This window comes from Patella vulgata, chromosome 2 (assembly GCF_932274485.2).
Source record: "Patella vulgata chromosome 2, xgPatVulg1.2, whole genome shotgun sequence".
NCBI lineage: Eukaryota > Metazoa > Mollusca > Gastropoda > Patellidae > Patella > Patella vulgata.
Window position 1 is genome coordinate 20,183,204 of NC_065880.2, and position 15,778 is coordinate 20,198,981.

Sequence of the window (15,778 nt, forward strand, 5' to 3'; positions counted from 1 at the left end):
TCTCAAACAAAAACTCCTTTAAAAGACAATTTGGGGACTTAAAGTCTAACAAAACTGGAGGGAATCAGGGTGACTGAGTTTGGTCGGTCAAGTGTGTGGTTTAATCTAAATAACTAATAATAAATTGTCATTCAGCTCCTGAATCCACAGAGTCAGCCTTAAAAACCTCATCTCTGGACCCTGTGTAAACACCAACACTTCATCTCAATTTTCTTCACTTTATTCTTGTAGCCAAGTCAGCTTTGGTCTGTAGGCAAAGATTAAGACAGTCTTTAGTACTGGATTGGCTATGTTTTAAACTATATTGTGCCTTACTTCAAGCTTTTATAAATATTCCCATTTTAACTATTTCAAACACTTTTAATCGGTCTCAAACAAAAACTCCTTTAAAAGACAATTTGGGGACTTAAAGTCTAACAAAACTGGAGGGAATCAGGGTGACTGAGTTTGGTCGGTCAAGTGTGTGGTTTAATCTAAATAACTAATAATAAATTGTCATTCAGCTCCTGAATCCACAGAGTCAGCCTTAAAAACCTCATCTCTGGACCCTGTGTAAAAACCAACACTTCATCTCAATGTCCTTCACTATATTCTTGTAGCCAAGTCAGCTTTAGTCTGTAGGCAAAGATTAAGACAGTCTTTAGTACTGGATTGGCGGGGTGGTGCGGAGACAAATGTCCTGTGGCCCCCAACCCACATTTTTGGTTGAGTTCCATTGAATGGCCGTGGGATTCTTGTGTTACTTGCCCAGGATATACCTTGGAATGCACCACTCAAATCTATTTTTTTAAATTTTCTGGAGGAGGACTGTCCCATACGCTATTTCGGTGGAGTACAAAATAAAAGGTTCCATTGGATGAACGAGAGATTCTTGTGTTAATTGCCCAGAATGCACAGAATCAAATCTAATTTTCAAAATATTTCGTGAGAGGACTGACTGGAACCTTTTTCTTCAGTAAGCCCCTACATGGTTAATCCAGCCTAAGAACTATAGACTACCCTTCTCCATCTCAGCTAAATATCTTATTATTTAACATGTAAAAACTCAACAAATAAACAATTCTGTTGCTTTATATTTAATATTTATAAACCGACTATATGTAAACATTAGCATACTTAAACATACACAATAAAGTCTTTATTTTCTTAATGCATGTATCTGAAGAATATGCCTAATAACATAAGTAGCATATTTTTACATTTCCTAATAGGCTTTACATTGTGAATGATGAAAAAATATAAATCTTCTTGGAAAAACTTCATTAAAATATTTATCAATAAACCATTTTTTTTGTATAAGGTTATACAATACCAACTCTGACTATAATACCCATTCAGATTAATAGATATAATGATATATTTTTGCTTTACAAAAAGAAAATTACAATATTGCACAGCTAAGTAAAATGCAAATACTGTAGACAAGATCTCAGGTCTACCCTTATTGAAATTAATGTAAAACACAGTAACATAATCTTTTCTTCAATCATTGGCTTGTAATTTTAACATACAACAGATAATGACATCATTGTCATCTATCAAAGACATTGATTAGTCTGTCATCTAACTAATAACCATTGAGTAGTAAATTATTTTGAAGAGTTCAAAGTTTTACAATGCCTGATTGGTCTAGAAGTTAACAACAATGCACTGTATTTTATGTTAAGAGAATTGAAACAGGTATTGAAATTAATGTGAATGGTGATATGTTGCATTTAAAACATTCATTCTTGTTACTGGTATACAGTATGTGGAGACTAATGGCTCATTCCATGTCAACTGGATCAGTGCTTGTAAACTGACCACCTCAGAAAATTAAGAAAAAAAAATATGTTATAGTACATACAGTCTTATGTAAAACTGCAAAGTTATATGACTCTAGAAGTAATATTGACTGAGATATGACCATTAGAATCAGGGTACTCTTTCGCAAGTTTTGAAACTACTGTTATATGACTCGATTTTTGTGATCTGATTTTATTCCTTCTAGACAGAGAGAGAGAGAAATGGGGTTTAAAGTCCACTCAACACAAACTAGGTCATTCCGGGACTAACATATGTTTTAATTTTATTTCAATAATTCGCTTGTGCGTAGGGGTCTTTAGCAGTGGGACTAAACCGCAGGACCCGGAGAAAACCCACGAGGTTGGACAGGCGACCCTACTCCTTGCCACGTACAACCTGGGATTCGAAACCACGCCAGTCGACTCCCTTGTAGACAGGTTATATTCTTGAAATTATGGGGTTTGTAAGAGCATGTTATACAGATTAAGAATTTACCGTTACATTTTTCAGAAAAAGTAATGTCAACTATTTTCCTGTGTGAGTCGATTTTCAAAGCTGAGTCACTTTACAACTTTCTGAGAATTTGGTCCACTTGACATGGAATGACTCTAATACAAAACACTCAATGCTTCATGTTTTCTTTCAAATGAGAATTACTTTTATCTTTCGGGACTAGAATTTAAAGAATGAATAATGACAAATTCTAGGGCTATAATTCATTATCCTTATTATGTATTGAATCTCAAATTTTATCCATTTACATAAACAATTTGAAAATGACATGTGAAACAATGCTAAAATGATAAATGAACAAATTGATATATAAGAAAATGAAGTAAATTTAAATATAGAATTGGTTGAACCAGGTGAAACTAATTCATGCCTTGTGGTTTCTTTCCACCATGAAATTCTTCAATACATAGATGACAGCTCCAATTTCCTTTAATTGAATAGAAAAAACATTCAAACCATAGAATTATGACATAATAATAATAATAATGTACATTTGTAGAGCGTTAAATCCATCCAAAAGCATTCTCGAAGTGCAATGAGACAATAGTTATATACACAGTGAACAGAAAGTCTAATTCTCATAGCATTCCACAAATAAGTGGTTCTCAACTGTGATTTGAAAGTAGTCAAAGTTTCACTGTTTCGAATTTTCAGAGGTAAAATATTCCACAATTTTAAAGCAACTACGCTAAACCTGTCACTGTCACCAAAATGTTTCAGTTTTGACTGTGGAAGAGTGTTCTGGTTATAAGATCTCAAGGACGGATTTGGCTGATATAGTGTTAGTAGCTCTGATATGTAGCAAGATTCCTTAGACACTGGTGTGTGAGACACAGGACCTTAAAGTTGGTGCAAGCTGGAATTGTGAGCCAATGTAAGGATTTTAAAATAGGTGTTATGTGAGATTATGTTTTGGTTTGTGATATACCTATTAATTACTAACTGAGATGATAGTTGATCCTACAGAGAATGTAAATGAAAGCATGCAGAATGTGATTCAAAATGAAGCTTAGTCTTGATTGTCAAGTAATGTGGCTACAATAATAAACACTGTACGCTACATTTTGTCAAAACTTCAAAAACTCATAACTTTAGTCTAATAATTTGACTGAAAATTTTCAAAATATTCATTTTTTATTATCTATTTTCAAACTATCAAAGCAAGAATGGCTAGCTCTTGATCTAATTCTTACATAATACATCTTTAATAATATAATTATAAATATACCTTCTGGTGGTTCAGATAAAGGAGGATTTAAACAATACATATGATAACCTCTATCACAATCATCACAAAACAATAGTTGATCCTGTTCAAATAAATATATAGACAAATTACAAACTATAATAAGTGGAGTAGGTGGGGAAATACTTCATAATGTTGATAAGCATTAACATTGTACAATCGCTGAGATTGCATCATGTCAATCTTGAGAATGAAATACATAGTGAAACCTGCACCTGCTAGGAGGAAGCAGATTCTGAATTTAGAGTATAATGAAGACATACTTCAGTCACAGTGGGAATACACAAACCACACCTAGTGTTAATAGAAAGAAAAGCAAATCCTACAAAAAGATTCTGGGATTTAGGTTCCTTCTAAAAACAATGTTGTGAGACAACTAAAATTACTTCAAGCATAATCATTGTCTAATAAAAAGGTCAAATGAAGGTCAAGCATAATCATTGTCTAGTAAAACTTTGAACTGAGACCATGAAAAAAATAATCTTGATTCGAAGAATCTAGGTCAATCTGACAAGATGAACACACTTGGAGATATCTTTAAAGATGGGTTCCCGCGTACAAACTGGGTGATTAAATGGTATATATGGACTAAAAACATATTCAAACTAATTAATTTGTCATAATTATGCTTCAAATCCTTCTCAAACATTGTAGTTGCGAAGGAATGCCCTCCTATTAAAATTTGATCAAACCAGGTCATGTTTATGTCACGTCTTGGAAGTCAGTGGAGAAGTCACTGCATACATAAGACGATGTTGTCTTTAATAGCTTACTATTTATTACAAATATCGAATCCTAATTAAATTCTCGGATTATCCACTACCCGTGTCTTTGTCCCTCATTATTATCTCAGAAAGTGTTGTACATCTAACTCTTCATAGCGTTTATCAACTTGTACATCAAGCGCTCAATGTTCGCGTGTGACCTTTGACATCACGCGTGCAGAAATTCTTAATCGTCGGGCTGTTGATTAGGGGAACCCTTACATTTTTGTCCTGTATACGCTCCATGAGTGTTTTTCGGGGAATCCAGTATTTTTCTAGTAAGATTGGACATCTCTACTTTCCATATATACCAAAATTGCCATACTTTTATTGGAAATAACCACCCGATAAATACTTTTCTGTCAACCCATCTTTAATTTGTCCATCTGAGATGTTCATTCAGTGTTAGTGGCCAAGTCCTGATTAAGCTTGGATTGGGCACTACCCAGCTAAAAATGTACCGAGGCCCCTAGCTGAAAATGTCACCAGAAACCCTGCATCAACAGTAAAAAAGGGGCATAATGACATAATAGTCTGGTCATTCCTCAACACACTCACACAAATGCAATTTGTATGTCAGTATTGGAGATGATTTACAAGTCACAAATGACATATTTGTTTATGGCACAAACAATTTTTTAAGGCTAATATTTGGGGGCCCCTTTTACATTGGAGCCCCTGGCTGCAGCCCAGACCCCCCCTCCCCCATAAATTTATCCAGGTCTGTAAATGTGGTATTTTATGATCATAGTGACTATCATGTATGTTAAATCTTATTCATATAAAGAATCTTGAAGCAGTTTGACAGAAAGACAAAGTCGAGAAGTTAAAAAGATATTATACTATGTACTTACATCATTATCTGAAGTTCCACACAAACCACAAGATTTACATTCTATACATTGCCAGGGATATTTCTTTACAGAAACTATCATATTATCTGTAAACTGTAAACATGATGGATGACCTGCTCATAGAAAAATGTTTTATAATCAATACAATATTCCTTATGTTCTGAAATAAAGGGAAAGAAAATGTTCAACCACTTCCAACACAAACCAGTTCATATTGGGACTAAGATATGACTGTTATATTTATATTTCAATAATTTAGTGGTTATGGTAGGGAGTCCTCCTCCTAGTCATGTACAAACTTGGGACTTGCAATAATAACAGACCTTGTGATCTCTCTCTCTTAACTATTGGATCTAAAAGTAATATAGCAATATGTTTTGAACAAAGCCAGCTGCAAATAACTAGTTCAAGCAGCCAACTGCTTTATTTACTTTGACACTGGCATTTTGTGCTCTGACTCAGGCTGAGTAGGCCATAGCGCAGATGTCCGGGCAAAATTTCATCATAGCAAACTGTCTAGTGTATGTCTGTCTGCATTAGACCAGTTGGTGCAGAAAGTAGAACGTTAAATCCTATTTCATTTCATTTCAAATTAGAAATGTACTAAATGTTAGGTTTCAATATATCAATAACATATTAAAATCTACCTGATCTACCACAATCACTACATGACACCAAATCCTCAGACTGGTTAGTCTTCTTATTTTCTGTTTGATCACCAAGACAGAAATCACAATAATTGTTAGGGGAAGGTTTAGAAGTTTCAACTGGTTCGACAGATGGTACTGGTGGTGCTGAACGTGCTGTAATCAAATTTAAACATGTAGCAGACCTGGGGTAATGATAATGGAATGTAATCATTACATGTTTTGAAAAAATGGTCTTGGAATGAGTAATGGAAATGTAATAAATTACACTCCAAAAAACATATTATTTTCAATTACAGTTTAATAATCCTTCAATACACATTGTACAGCATATATCAATGTTTTAGCCCCAACGAAGTCAATTATAGATCTGACACAATAAATAAAGAATTTACATTACATGTAGTTCCAAAATCAAAAAACCATAACAATGAAGAAAAAATAGCTTTTTATTTTCACTGGGTTTATTGAGGACCATATTTTTCTTTATATTAAAAATTGTTTAAGTTAAGAAATTAGCAGAAATAATTAGAATTTGAACGGCTTCTTGTTCTTTATAATGGTAACATCATTATGTAAAACATGTAACACTTATCAGATGATAACTTTAGCTGTTTAAGTTATTGAAAATCAATAAGCATCTTTGTCTGTATAAATTTAAGCGGGGCTTATGTCGACTTTGCATCTCAAAGAAACTACATGTATTTGCAGTCCATTGAAAGTGTGCTTATGTCGATCATATCAGCAACTAAGGACAACTGAGAGCAACTGAATTGGAGTGTTTATGTCGACTCGGAACTGATAGCCGCTAGTTGCTTTGATTTGTAATAGGCGCTCAGGTCGACCTTTTTCAGTTGCATTCAGTTGCGGAAACGCCAGGTGCTTTCAGTTGCAAGGTCGACATAAGCCCCCCATAACTATCATCTGTGGATGACAGTTGCACAGGTTGACAGCAATGTATAGCCATATTTCAATGTAGGCATATAAAAATTATCTTCAGTAACAATTAAAAGATGTTTGAGTAACAATATTACTGTCAATTGACATCAATTTTACAGTTAAATGTATTTAAATAATTTCATGTTTTACTCTATTAAAGTGACAGAAGTACTTACCAATATCTAGCATAAATAAAAATAAAGAGAGAAAGCAGAAATAGAGGAAGTGAGGAGAATCATCATGCAGCAAGCTAATTTAGAAAATATTTTCTTTTTTTTTTAAAATATAATCTTATAAACAAGAATACTGAAATAATTCACTATTTATTGATTAGATAACAATACACTATATACAGCAATAAAAATTACATTAAACATTACATAAAAAATAAAGGTGAAATCTATGTAGTATGTACATAATCAAGTATAGCTAAGAAATGAATAAAAATAAATTATACATCTAATCTATCATAAATTCACAAATACTTCAATACAAATTAGAAAATTAATTTGGTACCCGAAGCATTGTCATAAGAAAATTTGAAATATACAATAAAATGCATTAAAATGTTTTTAATCACACGTTTCTTAAAGTCTCTATTCGTCATCATCCTCTGTATCCCCAGTGGTAGCCATCTATTCTACACTGTGGGAAAAGGGAAGTAACTCGCACTTTGTTTTATCGACCAATCCCAAAATTCCATAAATAGAAAGCGAGTGGGCAAAGGGATGTAACTCACACTTTTTTTAAACTAAGATCACTGAATACTTTAGGGCCTCTGTTTGTGTGCATGTCACTTCTTTGATATTAAATTTCTTGCAAACTTTCTCATAATCGAACGTACAAGCTGCTCTATTGTGGTGAACATAAACAATGATGCTAAGACTGGTATGTAATCTGTTTTTTGATTGGTTCGTAGAAACAACCTACGTGGCCAATGATATCATCAAGAGCAAATAATTTGAATTTGTGAATACTCTGTGAAAGGATGCAGGGGTTAATGGAGTATAATGGGAGGATACCACTGGAAATACAGAGGCTGGATTGTCATATATGAGATTTTTAATCTCTTGCCAACCACAATATTTTGAAAGCTCAATCTCTAAAAGGATTAACAGTCCAAAAAATTTATAAATATATTATGAATAGAAAATTTGCCAACATTCTGTATCACAGTAAACAATATAAACACGATATGGCCAAAACAAGCCAGAGTCACCTATAATCTTAGTTAAAATCTTTTTATGGGCAGTTTTTTAATCCGACTGAAAACAAAGCCAGGAGATTATCTACCGTTGATAAATTTTTATCTTTTAATAATATATGTTAAATATGAGCACATTTCAGCATAAATTAAGCCATGAAACATTAGACATTGTCCAAATAATGCAAAGGCCTTAACAGAATGTATTCTTTCGAAATGAAATGAAATACTGTTCTGCTCCTAACCTGGGCTAATGAAGACGGGCATACGCCATACAGTGTGCTATGAGGGGAATTTTGCCCGGGCAGCGACGCTACGGCCTACTCTTATATCGAATTCCAACTGCCAAGGGATCTTTTACGTGCACCCCAATGTGTACACGGGACCTCGGTTTTTCGTCCCATCCGAATGACTAGACAGCTGTCCTTGTCAGGCCCTCCGTCCTGCATCACTGACAAGGGGGAAACCACGCCGGAAAATCTGGATGAACTTTCTTGGCCAATGCAGGGATTGAACACCCGACCTCCAGGGTAGCGAGCCAGCGTCTTATCCACTTAGCCACGTGATCCCCCCATGTATTCTTTCAGAAGAATTATATGTAACGACAAATGTCAATGTAAACTGGCATCTTAAACAATTTTTATTGGTAAGATATCAGATGTTAGAATGCCATACTTCATATTTCATTGGCATGCTGCTTATTAATTTTGAAAACCATTTCAATAACTGATTAAAATAAATCAAAATTAGCAAAAATTCATCACACAATTTAATTGATTAATAAACATGTAGAAACAAAGAAAATGCTAGAATAAAAAAGTGATTGAAGATAATATGATTAAAACTATTGGATGAAGTAAATCAAGTTATTAGTAACTACAAAGACTTTTACAAATTTTAGAAAAGCTAAGAATTTACTTTAGTAAATGCATCAGAAATAAATAAAAGCACAAGCAAGAGAAAGTTAATACACAGATAAATTGTTTGACTTGCCTTTCGATGCTCTTGTGGGTATTTTTGGAGATGGTGCAATGTCATCATCTATCATGCCATTATGGAAATGTGTGTAATGGTATGCAAGGCCTGGCCGTGTCTTGTAGCGGGCACCACAAGCTAAACCAACAAATAAACAAGCATGAGAAACACACACTTACTATGTACATAATATTTACACTCTATTTACAGATGGTAGCATTAATATCAACGCCACCTCACTGAAACAAATTATTTTCATGTCAAACCACGACAAACTTATTGACAAAAAATTTACTTAAACAAAAAAATTTATTGATGTTTGATGATATCCAGTCAGATTTTTAGAATGTGCGATTATATCTATCACAATTTTGATAAAAAAAGGAAATGAAATGGGGTTTAATGTCCTACTGTTCTGCTCCAACTGGGCTAATGAAGATGTGTGCTATGAGGGAAAAATACGATACGGCCTACTCTTATATCGAATTCCAACTGCCAATGGATCTTTCATGTGCATGTCAATGTGTACATGGGACCTTGGTTTCCATCCCATCTGAATGACTAGACAGTTGTCCTTGTAAGGCCCTCTGTCCTGCATCACTGACAAGGTAAAACCACGCCAAAAATTCCTGATGAACTTTCTCGGCTAACACTGGGAGAGAACGCAAGACCTCCAGGCTGGTTAGCCAGGATCTTACTCACTTAGCCATCGTGGCCCCACGTTTTGAATGATGTATCTGGATATTTAAAAGAGATTTCCAGGATGTGTGCTGATATATATATATCAAGAATTTCAGGATGAATCTGGATATTTATCAAGATTTTAGAATGAATCTGGATATTTATCAAGATTTTTAGGATGAAGTCAAAATTATCTATGCCTGTGGTTTTATGGAAGCATCCATGCATTTATCGAGATTTTCAGGAAGTAAGTTCATATATATCTAGATTTTGGTAAAAAAAATATTTAAATTAGACATTGAATTAAAAATTGTTAACTAACAAACTAAGCATACCTTCACAAGAATATGGTTTATCTTTATCATCTATCATACCATCTTTATCCATATTTTTTCTTCTACCTCTTCCAGGACCCTGTTAAAAATATTTATTTTTTAATGAAAAGGAAAGGTGATTACAGTTTATGAAAGACAATACTTTTACTCGGTTAAACATGCATTATGCAAGAGCAAAATCTGCTTATTACAAGTCTTTCTTTAGGCCTGAAATGTTATCTAAATTATCAATTAGACATTAATTAACTTATCCAGACCATAATAAACTCTCGATGTCAAGGCTAGCCTTCGATGTTGGCTGGATTAGATTCCTATATGCCGCTTAACGGCCATTGATAATTAAATCAAATCAGTGGATAATCGAGACTATGCTGTTTATATTAATGATTTTAGTAATGATGACCGAGACTATGCGAACATTTCACCCGCTTCGTTCTCGGCTCATAGTGGATCAATTTGACTGAAATTTTCAGCAAATTACCTTTACACTATCTAGTTTTTAACTTTTATAGCGAGAACTGCCATCTCTTTATCTTATCTCCCATAATGTATCTTTAAGTGGACACAAGCTACTTGTAACATATATACCTATGGTTACTGTAGGTGTGTAATGCAAAGCTTTTCATTTTCCATTGTGATGAGATCTTTTACCTGGCTTTTTTCACTTTGGAATAATACATATACAAAATTGTTTACAGATATTAAAGATATATTTCCTTGGTGGTTACAATTTTATATCCAACAATATATCTGTATCTAAACCATTGTATCTTTAGTGATACCCCAAGGAAACTATCAATCTACAAATATTAATGTTTCCACCAGTATTTCACTTGAATATATAAGGGCAGGTATTGCCATATAAACTGTGAGTAATAAATAAGCATGCAATGATAGCAGCATCAGACTCTGTAATAATTGTTTAATTTATTGTGGACTAATCTATCTGTATTATTCTGTATCAGTAATTTGAATTTTCCTAGTCATTACAAATATCTTATTTTCAAATAAAAGTAAGGGTCCAACATGTGTTCTAATATTATTATTATTGTGGGAACATTTCTTTAAATAACGACTAAATAACAGATCATATATCATCACCTTTTTCTTTTTCTTCTTGATCGTTTCTTCATAATCACTGATATCTGAATTATCATCAACTATTTCTCCAGCATCTGGTGGATCACTTAATGGATCTATATCATCATAATACCATCTATCTTGAGATTCATTTCTTAAATCTATTTCATCATCATGTCGATGAGCAGGATTTTCTACTGCACTTATATGGTGTAAATCTATTGAGTAATAAATACAATATGTTTTAAGTGGAAATATCACAACAAAATGTGAAAACAGTGCAAAAGGTGTACTTTCAAGGTGAACACCATTTGGTTGAAAAAGGGAATTCTTTTAATTTGATGTGAATTGACCATACAGTTATTTCTGGACTGTTTACCATATGAAATAAAGTAAAATATTTTCAGCCAATGAAATTGTCAGTTATTTGAAGGAAGGTCAATTTGAAAATTATTCCCATAATCCTCTGTTAAAAATATGTACCGATTTGCCATAACGATAGAATTATGTCATCATAACGAGTATTATTGGGGAGGAAATCAAAGTACAATGATAATAAAGAATAGGAAAACAAAAAATTGTTGGCTGAATGGAGATGATACTAGAGAAAGTTAAGGAAGATGGTGTAGGTGATTGAGACGTAGTTTCAGGCGAGTTATTTGCCCCCATGAATTTGATTATCTTGCTACATGTATGAATATGAATATAAAAGATTTTAGGCCTAATACTTAGTTTCAGCTTCGTGTTAATTTTGAAACAATTTTTCATTATACAAGTGCCTGCGTTCGACTCTTCATCTTTGCAAATAACACAATATTCACAGAGATTTTTTGGGCATTATTTTTTTATTTACCTGCATCTCCTGTTTCCAAATCACTCAACTTTGATGACCCCATCTGAGAGAAAAAAGAATGTTTTTTTTTCTTCCATCTTTTACAAGGATATGTATATAACTGGCCATGTCTTTGACCTGTGGTATAAAAAGTAAGCTTACTATTCAAATAAAAAAGGTATTTTTTATTTTAAAATCACTTCAAATGTACGTACATATACATGTAGTACTGTATTGATTTTAGTGGACTGGGTCATAAAACACAAAATGTTTTTAAAGGATATAAGTATTAAATATGGGGGCAATCTGATTTTGAACCTTCAATAAAATTGTCTGGCAGAAATATGCATTTGTAAGTCTTAGATTTAGAAAATTAAAATCTAACAATATCGGAATCCTAAACACTAGGCATGTTTATAATTGAGCCTATCTTCTCTCTTTCATAGTAGATCTGAGGCAGAATTATAGGAAAAGGATTACAATGGAACATTACTATTCAGTGTTTACCTGGCATTCGATGAACATATGGATGCCAAAGACTGGTATGATTTTGGGCTACTCCTGTTTGTGAATCAAGGAAAGGCATTCTTAATTTTCTCTCCATTGATAATCTTGTATTACAACTAGCTGTTTGTTCCATAGCTTCCTTATAAAGTTGTTCACTACCCATACTGGCCATACTGGCCATACTGAAATTAAGATACAGGAAAATTACTAAAAATAATTATAATTGGTATAATCAAACCAAAATCACAGGTTAAATTTCTGTGAATTGGGCATATACTTCAGACTACATTGTAAAATTTGAGGGACTTCTATTGCATGAAATTATCGACCAAATTATTCTTTCTGATTGTCTGGAGGCAACATTTTAACAGTGTAACAGTGTAGAAAGATACACTTATCTCCTCCATTCGGCGATATTGCATGGTGTGTGTGGCTGATTTCACCAGGATCTGAAATAGAACCTCACTAAGTGAGTTTAATCAGTCTGAAGAGTTCAATACCAATGAAACTAGTTACTCTAAATTGGGATAACTGGACGAATCGCCCACATTTATCTATATTGTAAAATAAACTAGGCTATAATAATAATCATAAAAGATAAGTTAAAGTAGCTAAGTCTCTAACTCAATATCATCCAAAATCTTCAACATTGAAAACACAAATAATTTGTCAATTTAAATCAACATTGATGCTGTGATCTTACCGGAAAAAGATGGGCTTCTGATATCCAATATTTAAGACAAAATAAACATTTTACCATTGGTACACGAATCGTGTACCATAATGCGTTTCAGCCCCAGTTCTAGCAAGATACTCGAGGAACGAGGCTAGATATATTGCACCAAACCAAACGCCTATGTAGACTGGAATAACCAGGCGCTAGAAATTTGCATTCAGTTGAGACTGCTGGCTTATTTCACGGAACATAACTGATTTGAAATAAGAGTAAAAACGGAAACCATTAAATGTATATCAGTTTATATACATACATATTACAGTATTATATGAGTTCCGACCCACTTGTGTCAATTTCTACTTCTAGGTCCCAAATCAAATGTGAGCGATTTAGCTCCTTTAAGGATCCTTAACTAAAAGTAAAAGTGGTCTTTTTAGGGTTCGTGGACAATTTGTATGGACACAACGGGAAATGGTGAATAAATATGAAAAGACCAGTAGTTATTGTTATTTTTTATGGGATGAAACGACCCATAAATTTAAGATAAAGCCGCCCAGATCTCTGAGATGAAACAGCCCGGGGTGAAACAGCTTTAGATAACGCGGAACGCCAACGGACCGGTAGATCTATGTGAAAATGTGTAATCGAAATGGACGCCAGTCCCTGGGATTTTTATCTGGTTACACAATTTTACATTCTACTATCTTAGCTTTAAGCGGATGATGTGAAAAGTATACAAAAATAACCTTTTTTTAACCAAAGCACTCGTATCAACATCAACTACGACAGCCATCTTGGATTCTTTGTCTTTACTTTAAGAAAAATGGATTTGTCTCCCTTCATGTACTGTAACATAAAAGTATGGAGACACTAAGGTGCCATTATAATAAGGTAGCTTACGCTTAACGTACGATAAGATTTATTGACAATGTAGAATAATGTATTTATTTGAAAAAAAAAGTTATTTGATCGGATGTTTTAAATGATTAAGCCTCATCCAATTTGAGTGATTTATTAGAATTTATAAAAACTCTGCGATAATCGTCTGATAAATTTCAAAGATCGTTTGGTGTGCAACCATAATAGTTAGGTCCCATTGTTATGTAATAAAACTGCACTACGGTCTACGTTCTTGTAATTCACCAATATTGTTTTAAGAAGCATCGGAAAACGTAGTCTGCAGTATATTTAGAATGCGTTTCAAAATTGTATTTAAATAAACCTGCAGTCGTGTCATGAACTAATTTTATTCTATTTCCATTTATGTATATTTGTTTCATTTATATTTCTTCAAGCTTTATGTGGTTCATCTATGAAAGTTTTGTTTCACCTCCCTTCACGTTTTATTTTTTTGTTTTTTTGTTGTTTTTTTTTTTTTTTTCTTTGCCTATATTTAAAGCACTTTGGGAGGGGTGTGCAATGATGGCCAAAATGTATAAGATCTTATACATGTCTGTAAGAAAAGAAATAAGTAAGTAAGCTTAATAGGTTAGTTTTGTCCCTCCAGGTTATATGAATCTATACTATTATTTGTCTGTTTATCTGTTTGTTCAGGGGTGGCGGCTACACTATATAGGACTGTCCCGAGGCTGAAAGTTAGTGGATAGTGGTAGCTCGGACAGGGGAGTAACATGGGCTAGGAGGCGTTGGTCTATCACTTCCGGTTTCGGAGTTACAGGCACGTCCCGTGCAGCGCCGGTTAATGCAAAATGATAAGGCCAGCTAAATTTTTCGTCATAGGTCACGGGATGTAAGCAGAGCTAGCGCTAATCCCAACCCTAACCCCAACCCTGGACCTAGCCCCAATGCTTTTCGATAATTACTGCCGGATAGCCCTCGATCTCTTACAAGCTCTCGGGGCTAAATTTAATATCTGATTGACTTCAAACTTATACACAGTGTTTAGGGTTACTTAAGACAAAGAATCCTATTCATTTTCAACAATTTCCGATAATTACTGCCAGAGTTATGGCCCTTGATCACTTTAAAAAATATTGTTGACGCTCTATAGAGGCTAAAGTTAATATAAATTGTTTAAGGTCATGAGACAAATGAAATAAATTGAAATGGGGTTTAACGTTGTTTTGCTCCGAATTGGGCTAATGAATACGGGCATGCGTCATACAGTGTGCTATGAGGGAAATTTTGCCCGGACAGCAACACTACAGCCTACTCTTATATCGAATTCCAACTGTTAAGGGATCTTTTAGGTTCGTGCCAATGTGTACATAGGACCTCAGTTTTTCGTGCCATCCGAATGACTAGACAGCTGTCCTTTTCATGAGACAAACAATCGAAACGAGAGAGAAATGGGGTTTAACGTCCACTCGACACAAACTAGGTCATTTCGGGACTAACACATGGTTTAATTTTGTTTCAATAATTCGCTTGCGCGTAGGGGTCTTTAGCAGTGGGAGGAAACCGGAGTACCCGGAGAAAACCCACGAGGTTGGACAAGCGACCCTACTCCTTGCCACGTACAACCGGGGATTTGAAACCACGCCAGTTGACTCAATGACAGACTTTATGGTACAGCGCGCACGTGCTAACCATTCAGCCACCCAACAATCGAAACAAATTCTAAATGTTTTCTGATAATTACTTCATGGGTTATTACTGATGATCAGATTTTCACGTGTTGTAAATGTTCTCATTACTGACAAAAGAAAAAATATGCGATAACACTTGTCGGCTGCCCAGACCACGCTGTGGGCGTATGTTTTGTTGCCTGGCAACCTAT

General features: G+C 34.2%; 1 protein-coding gene across 2 annotated transcripts; it reads right to left on the minus strand.

Annotated features, from left to right (window-relative positions):
- Nucleotides 1–1,069: 1,069 nt before the first annotated feature.
- On the minus strand, nucleotides 1,070–13,840 carry LOC126810753 (zinc finger protein ubi-d4 A). Of its 2 annotated transcripts, none has more exons than XM_050535989.2 (10): nucleotides 13,785–13,840; nucleotides 12,363–12,544; nucleotides 11,877–11,993; nucleotides 11,045–11,241; nucleotides 9,944–10,022; nucleotides 8,946–9,065; nucleotides 5,810–5,965; nucleotides 5,163–5,275; nucleotides 3,527–3,608; nucleotides 1,070–2,725 (listed from the first exon to the last, which is right to left on the minus strand). In XM_050535989.2, the coding sequence occupies exons 1-10, from the start codon at nucleotides 13,829–13,831 to the stop codon at nucleotides 2,658–2,660; spliced, it is 1,161 nt and encodes a 386-aa protein (XP_050391946.1). In that variant the 5' UTR covers nucleotides 13,832–13,840; the 3' UTR covers nucleotides 1,070–2,657. The 2 variants fall into 2 exon arrangements, with proteins under 2 accessions (XP_050391946.1, XP_050391945.1); XM_050535988.2 differs by having other exon boundaries at nucleotides 5,163–5,278.
- Between the last annotated feature and the right edge of the window lie 1,938 nt (nucleotides 13,841–15,778).

Excerpts from the sequence above, each read along its gene's own strand:
- LOC126810753 (XM_050535988.2), bottom strand. The coding sequence starts at position 13,831 with ATGGCTGTCGTAGTTGATGTTGATACGAGTGCTTTGGTTAAAAAAAG. Across the intron at positions 10,023-11,044 it reads TCAAGAAGAAAAAGAAAAAG|GGTCCTGGAAGAGGTAGAAG; the intron begins GTGATGATATAT and ends TATTTTTAACAG. Across the intron at positions 3,609-5,162 it reads GTGGAACTTCAGATAATGAT|GATCAACTATTGTTTTGTGA; the intron begins GTAAGTACATAG and ends TTATTTGAACAG.